Source organism: Neolamprologus brichardi, chromosome 4 (genome assembly GCF_056152115.1).
Source record: "Neolamprologus brichardi isolate AB-2024 chromosome 4, ASM5615211v1, whole genome shotgun sequence".
In the NCBI taxonomy this organism is placed as follows: Eukaryota; Metazoa; Chordata; class Actinopteri; order Cichliformes; family Cichlidae; genus Neolamprologus; species Neolamprologus brichardi.
This window is the reverse complement of record NC_142107.1, coordinates 16,620,984-16,628,978: the sequence shown is the minus strand read 5'-3', so window position 1 is coordinate 16,628,978 and position 7,995 is coordinate 16,620,984. Positions and strand designations below refer to the sequence as shown.

Genomic DNA, 7,995 nt, shown 5'->3' with positions numbered 1-7,995 from the left:
ACTATGGGTCGGTGTGAACAAGATAACATCCAGCAATGTACGAGAACTCTAACTACACTACACACAGCACTAATGTGATTGTTAAAGGTTTTCATTGTTTTTCTTCGCTCAGTGTCTGTTTAGGTTATAGCTCTATGAGCTGAATAAACAAAGTATGGCAAGATATACTTTGTTCATCACAGTTTGGGAAATATTTTAAAACCACAAACTCAATTTTCACTCCTCTTAAATAATGTTTTAGATGTAGAGTTTGTACTGGTATTCACATCATTCAAACAAGGTTACACATGTTTTCATGACTTGTAGGCAACAGCTTTTCAGGTTAGATATTTCAAAATAAAAGTAACCTGGTTCTCCGGCTGATATAAATGTGGTGATCAGTTTGCCAGAGATCCTAGTGATTCCAGGAACAAATTACAAGTATTTTCAACTCTTTTTAACTCTTTCTTCTTTTTTAAGAAATTAAGGGGGGAAACAGACAATCTGATACAGGACACAATCAAATTCAAAGTATCCCATTTGTTACATTAAGTAGAGCTTCTGAAGGTTGTTTCATATTGTTAAAAAGCTGTGAAAATGTCTCAGGGCAGAGATTGGTAGGCACAGTCAAGATCCAAGTTGGGCTTTTCTTAAGACCAAAAACAAAACAAAATAAAAGAGCAATGCCTTCAATAGGATTGTTACTGGTACCGTTCATAGAAATAAGCTATGCAGAATACTGTAATGAATGACTTTGTATGCTTATAGCTGTTTATGTTATAATTATACGTTTAATGACAGTAGTGTTACCATTCAGTTAGTGTATATGTTGGTACAAAGCCGTTAGAATTTCATGATAAATCACAGTGTAACTTTTTCATTTATTATTACGTTTCTTTCTTTTGAAGATTGTTCATTTTTACGAGAGTAAATGCAAATATATAAAACGCTCATGTGGCCATGTCTGCCTGGTTACTTTATTTAAAAAGGGACAGGTAGATACTTTAGTATGCTATGACACAATCTGATACTGCGCTTTGTCTTTGTTTCACTCACAGCCTGTGGTTTCACCTACTTAAAAATATATTTTTAAGAATGTCACACCACTTCCTGTGAAATTAAAAAAAAAACTGTCAGAATGGAGCAGTGTTTGTATACCCCTGTTTAAAATAATAAAAACAATAATAATCTCCTTTAACTTTCTTAAAAAAAATAAATAAAATCTACCAATTTCTTTGTAGCACCTACATGGCGTCCAGATAAATGACAGTCATCATGAGTAGTGAGTAAAATTGTGGATCCTTCCAGACCTTTCATCTGTGATTCAGCCCTAGGAAACTACACCCAGGATGACGTGTTTCTCTAACGTAGAGTACGTCCTGACGTGGGAGGAGCGTACGTGACACATCAAAATTCGATGAAAACAGCCAGCTGAGCATAACAGCACGCAGATGTCGGTGCTTAGGGATCACCCGTGAAACTATTACCAAGAAGAACCGACAAAGTCAGAATTAAGGTGGATGAGTTAAGATAACGTTATTACAGTAGCACAGCAGAGCGACAGGAAAACGGAATCTGGTGAGTGAAATTTAAACCAACGCTAAGGTTAACTGTCAGATTCACCTTGCTAGCTTTGTTAGCTAAGCAAACAGCTAAGCAAACGTTAACGTGAACAAAACAGCTGTCTTTTAAACATGTTTACTACGCCTTTTTTGGAGGTCTAGTCTAAAACAAATGCAGCCCATTTGTTTGGTTTCACCTGTTCGACGTTTACAGACAGTTTCATACTGGCTTATTAGTTAGCTCTATTTAAGTGCTAAGTACTTATGTTATTATATCAAGCAAGCGTTAATAGCGTCAGCTGAAAATATTTAATAATTCTGATTCAATATCGGACATTTTTTTCCTTTGCTGTCACAAGATCACAACCAGCTTGAGAGAAACTTTGTTGTGTAACTAAACTAATCGTTTAAGTTAGCTTAGCTTAGCTTCTGGCTAGCAATTTAGCAATCTCATCGTAGATCGGGGACTCATAACCATATGTTATCACAATAAAAACATTAGCTGGCGTACAGAAAGACCAGTCTTACTGTGAGATTTTCCCCTCTGTTCCTTTAGGTTTGAAATTTACAGGATATTGCTTCAAAAGTAGCTTTAAGAGATGGAGTTCCCAGATTTAGGAGAGCACTGCTCTGAGAAGACCTGCAAACGTTTAGGTGAGTTTAAAGCGCACAGTCATGTTCCCTCCATTGTTTACGTTTCGAGGCTTGGTTGGAACTTTAATAATAATAACTTTGTCGACAATACAGATTTTCTGCCTATGAGATGTGATGCTTGTCAAGAGATATTCTGCAAGGATCACATAACCTATGCAAATCACAAATGCACATCATCCTACAAAAAGGTAAGTTATATCTAAAGTACAGATTTACTGCTTTGTTGAAAAGGTTTCATTATTATTTAGTTACATAAATTATAAATTTCATTAAAGTCAACATTGTAGTAACTGCTGTGTAAAGTATGTAATTACTGGGCAAGAATACACGAGATTACAGAAATGATCATTTAAAAATACTTTTGTTTTAGATGTCCCTGATTTTCGGGTATTTTAACCTAATATTGGAGTTTAAGAAAAATGTATATTTTAGCATTTATTTGCATCACGATAAATGCTGTTCATGCTTTTCACATTTTTGTTCTTATTGTGGCTGCAATTGATGTTATGTTTACAGTTAGTGAGCGAGGTTGTGGTAACTGTTGTGGCCTTAGCAGGGCCTGCTGTAGTTTTCCTGTTTGTGTTTTACCCTCATTCACCTGCATTAGGTGCTGCTCTTTGCAGCCGACTCCACACAGCAATCAGGCTAGGGAGTACTTTAGATGAGGGAGGGAGTAGCTCACTGTTTGTCTGTTTACTCCTCCTCTGTGGAGGGGAGAGTGCTTTGACTTTTTAATCTTTGCGTCCAGAGTTTTGTTGTTTTGTTTTCTTTCAGCTTGTCTATCTCTGAGTTTAATTGGTAATAAATTCTTAAAATTTATAGCAAATTCTGCCTCCTCGTCTCCTTTTCCACTAGGTGTTTTTGTTGTTTCTGCCAGGTGACTGTAACAAATTCCTAAATGAAAAGGAGGCAGGATCTGGGCAAAATAAAGGCTAAAAGACTGGGAAAAGCTGATTTCACCATCAACAACAAACAAATAAATAAATACAAATAAAAGAAATGCCAAAAAAATAAAATAAAAAAAACTCTCCACATAGCAACAATAAGCACCTACCATGCTGTCAGGACACTGGCTCTGACTCCAGGACTCTCCTCCCCCTCAGTTTAAGCAGTTACTGAAGTAAAGTGAAATGCAAAAGTAGACACAGTAATCTACTGGACTGTTTTGATGTTCTGTAATCATGTTTCCTTTTTAAATAACATTTTCTTTTTTTTCTTATATTTGTCCCTGTAGGATATCCAGGTACCAGTATGCCCTTTGTGTAACATCCCCATTCCCGTCAAGAGAGGAGAGATGCCTGACATTAAAGTTGGTGAACACATTGATCGGGACTGTAAATCTGACCCCGCACAAAGAAAGAGAAAGGTTAGTATAACACTGATTTGTGTTTTACCCAGCAGCCAGTTAGAATCAACACAGTAATAACTGCCGATGTTTCCTTTTTCAGATTTTCACAAATAAATGCTCGAAAGGAGGCTGTAAGCAGAAGGAGATGATAAGAGTTACCTGTGACCAGTGTCATTTAAATTACTGTCTTAAACACCGTCACCCACTAGACCACGATTGTAAGACTGACGGGAAACCTCTGTCCAAATCTGGGTGAGTACCGTTGAACTGTTCATCTATAATGCTGTTCTTTCATCTGAAATCTGACAGTGTGGACCTTTGAACTGATCTTTTTCCCTTGTTGTTGTTGTGGTTGTTGTTTTAATTGCTGATGTCTCAGACATGCTGCTTTAATGAGGACCCAAGGTACTTCCTCCACCTCTGCCTCTACTTCCAGTTCTTCCAGTTCAGGAAACACAAGACCTGTTTCTAATGGTCTGAATGCAAATAGCAGAAGTCACAGCACTGGGTGAGTATTTCTAGCTGGTATTAAATTTAAACGTGTCAGAGAAAATGGGGAATGTTTGTAATGTACGTTTTGGTTTTTTTGTTTGTTTTTTGTTTTTATTCATGTGCAATTTTGTTTTTTAGCTCTGCCCAGCGAATTTCTACTTCAGTTTCAGCTCAGAATGTTATACCACCATCAGCATCATTTCAGGCCGGCCTGGTATGTATATTGTTTACACAGCATGATGCCATTAATTTAAAAAAAAAAAAAAAAGAGTTTGGTCAATGTAAACATAGGTGTGGTGCTGTGCTCTCATTGCAGACAGAAGAACAGGCTTTACAAAGAGCTTTGGAGATGTCTTTGGCTGATTCAAGGCCGACAGTTGCGCCAGCACTTAGGTGAGTATGTTTTTCTCCGAATGCCAAAATTGTTCACCCCCCTTGAAGCCACTCATGTCTGTGCTGGTGTGAATGGAGGAGTCTTTTTCTCACTGACCTTCAGCTTAAAAGTGCTGCTTCTTAGAAAGTCATTGAAAGCAACAATGAAAGGGAAGGCAAACAGAGAAAATTAAGTGTTAAACAATGTTAATGAATCTGACTGAATCAGCAAACACAAGTGCTCTTATGGTACCATGGCTATCAGGCTGTATTGTTTTTTGCATTTGATGAGAAGGAAATTAACCTCATGTGACGTTCCTTAAGGAGTGGTCAAATTAAAAATTCTAAAGTTTTCTAGCAGTTGAATTTGTATTTGAATAAAACAATCATCAAAAGACTTACTAGCATATATGGTTAGGACAGAAAGACAAGAGGCAGAGCTGAAGATACTAAGATTTTCTTTGGGAGTAGTGAGACTGGGCATGATTAGAAATTATTGCATCAGAGGGGCAGCTGAGGTTGGGTAGTTTGAAGACTGGGTTAGTGAGGCAATCCTGAGATGGTCTGGATAAAGTACAGAGTGTGGATATATTGGACAAAGGTTGTTAAATGTGGAGCTGCCAGACAGGAGGAAAAGAGGAACACCAAAGAGGATGTAGTGGAGTTGGACATGCGGAGGGTTGGTGTGACAGAGGAGGATGCTAGGGATGGGGTGAGATGGAGGCAGATGATCTGCTGTGGCAGCTCCTAAAGGGAGCAGCCAAAAGTAGTAGTTGTCTGTTTTCACACATAAATTCAAAAGTCCTTTCTTACATGTACGTCAGAGCGGCAGAGAGTCGGCTTCAGCTGTGTTTAATTACTTGAAATACCTTGGTTTAGGTAAAGGTGCTGCCTGACTCGAGCAGGCAGACAGGAAACATGATGACCACTCACTGACTGTGAACCAACCAGATAATTGACAGATTTATTTAGTCGAACATAACACTGACTCGGTATGCGCAAGCTGCCAAATTGAAAACTGTTTAATGCCTGATCTAAATGTGTCGGACATGCAGTGTCTAAGAAAGTTCAGGTAAATGTGTAAAAGCAGCTTTTGAGTGTCAGATATGTTGAGAGGGGACTATTATTTTATCCTCTAATATCGCTGTTGCATTATCCTCTATGGGGTTTAAATATTTTATAACACTCATATCTATGTGCATTATGGAAATATTATTCCACTTGGAAACATTTTTCCAGTAGCAGATAGCCTGTGAGACACACTCAGTGTGGCTGAGATGTGCTTCTCATACATCTCTTGACTTTCAGTCCTCCAATCAACTCGGTAATAGAAAGCAATAATATCTAATGTCATATCTTAACCATAGAGATGGTTTATTAGATTTAATAAAGGAGGAAACGTGCTCTGCAGTTTTCCCTTTTATCTTACATGGTGTGAACATATTTAAAAATTTTGTTTTGACAGTTTTCCTGGAATTGCTAAAGGAAACCGAATCCTCAGCTTTGCTTGCTGCAAGTTTATTCCCCTAAACAAGCGGTCTTAATTGACAGAGACAGTTTCACCACACGGCCAATCATTAGCTTCTTCGCGCTTATGATGGGAAACTCCAAAACAGCTATTTAGCAGACCTGATGTTTATAAAATGTAATGTATGAGGGGGCACTAAGACTGGTAACGCTTATAATAGAGGTGTAAATTATATACACAAGTGATGCTTCACTAATGCATGACTCACAACAACATGATGCAAGATGTTTCATAAACTCATGTAAAATTCATGGTGCTATGACACGTTATGGAGTTGCTGACCTTTTTTATGGGCTTGGTTCAGATCAGCAGAGCAGCAGTGAATTTAAATCCATAACAAAAACTCCATAATGTGTTTATGCAAACGTTGACTTTTTTTTTTCTTTGGGGGAGGTCAATTTTGGTGCCCAGCAAAAATGTTTTCTTTCCATCAAGGAAAAATCACGTGGACTTTGATTTAGTTTTAAAAATTGATAGAAATAAAAAGATAAAATCTTTAACCGCATCTCTGCGTGTGGACTGAATCTCCATGTTGAGCCAGGAAAATCATCTGCATATAATAATTATATTCTTCATTTATCTGTTGTGTAAATGACAAGTGGTTTCACACACAAACTAAACTGCACTAAAAACGATTAAAGTCTTCAGATTTTTTTTTCCTTTCCTTCTTTTGAACAAATTTCTCTCAGTCCTTCCAATGTTTGTTTTTTTTTCCCCACTAACATTTTCTTGTTTGTGTCTCAGCCCTCAGGAGCAGGAGGATCTGGCTCTCGCTCAGGCTCTCGCTGCCAGTGAAGAAGAATACAGACGCCAGCAGCAGAGACAACAGGTACCAGGAAAGCTTATCCGTCAGTAGCATGCTAACAAGAACGCATGTAGGTACACTGTTGTCACAGCAACCCTTCCTTTTTAAACGTTCTTTTTGGTAGAAGATAAGACCAAATTGCTTTTTAACACATTTTTAGTCATGTGACATGTACAAGTGCGGTGAATCTTTGTAACTTTGTTTTCTCTTTGTTTAGGGAAGAGACTCCAAACAGTCCACCTGCAGCCTTTCTTAATCTCAGATCACCATTTTAGACTTCAAGCTGTGCTAATTATTTCCTAGAAACTGCACATGTGAGGTGTCACTTTCCGGGATCAGTGATTCTTCAGTGACACATACTCGCTCTTGGAAGTTGCTGACACATTACCGCCTTCTACAATATAAGCACATATACTTTCCAGCAGAATCTGTCATTTTTACAAATGATTTGCTCTGTAAATATTTTATATGCCTATCATGATGAATCCATTATATTAAAATGTATGATTATTGAATAAATTATGTCAAAGACGCACCCTGAACCCTCGAGTTTGTCAGTTAATTCAGATTTACACTTGCACTTGGAAAAGATGGGCTCTTATTTGGGCTAATCTGCAAGTCCATTTGAATCCATTAGTGATTTGGAATTATCAAGTAATCTATAAAGCCTTTTAGCTGTTGAGGGTAGAGTTCGGGTCAGGTTTACTAATTATGAAGTACTATGCAGAAGTCTTGAGGGATTCCTTTTTTTCTTTATATATTGAAAATGGGGAAGTGGTGGCAGCAATTTATTGAAACGTCTGCAAATGCGCATGTAAATACAATTTTAAAAGGTGAAAACTGAGTTTGTTAAGATTGAAAACGAGTATTTGATTTTACCGCCTTTATTCTTCAACACAGCCTGAGCTCTCAGGCAGACTTTCTTGTCATTTGTAAATAATGTTATAATGGGAAGACAATGCTATTTCTATTAATGTGCCATTGTGTGTTGTTTTCTAGGTGTGCTTTTACAGCATTGTCATACTGAAATATGAAGACTCTGCCAAACACTTTCCAAATGGTTTTCCATGGTTGATGAAAATCTGCCTGTATTTTTCTATTTTCATGAACAGCTACTGGCTGAAGTGCAGCCCCAACCCTCCACTGTGTTTTACAAATGGTTGTAGATACTCACTGTTCTACCGCTCTCCTGACCACCTCTGTACATATTAATTGTGATTTGAATCAAAAATTGGATTGTTGGCCCTACGACAGA

At 37.6% G+C, this 7,995-nt stretch overlaps 1 protein-coding gene across 2 annotated transcripts; it reads left to right on the top strand.

The window, feature by feature from the left end:
• The first annotated feature begins 1,386 nt into the window (after positions 1 to 1,386).
• On the top strand, positions 1,387 to 7,282 carry zfand2a (zinc finger, AN1-type domain 2A). 2 transcript variants are annotated; one of them, XM_006798183.3, is made up of 10 exons: positions 1,387 to 1,557; positions 2,098 to 2,195; positions 2,289 to 2,383; positions 3,430 to 3,561; positions 3,644 to 3,795; positions 3,923 to 4,051; positions 4,174 to 4,249; positions 4,352 to 4,428; positions 6,680 to 6,764; positions 6,958 to 7,282. In XM_006798183.3, exons 2-10 carry the CDS (start codon positions 2,141 to 2,143, stop codon positions 6,994 to 6,996), a joined length of 840 nt encoding a protein of 279 aa, XP_006798246.2. In that variant the 5' UTR covers positions 1,387 to 1,557; positions 2,098 to 2,140; the 3' UTR covers positions 6,997 to 7,282. The 2 variants fall into 2 exon arrangements, with proteins under 2 accessions (XP_006798246.2, XP_035766849.2); XM_035910956.2 differs by having other exon boundaries at positions 6,680 to 6,810.
• The last annotated feature ends 713 nt before the right edge of the window (positions 7,283 to 7,995 follow it).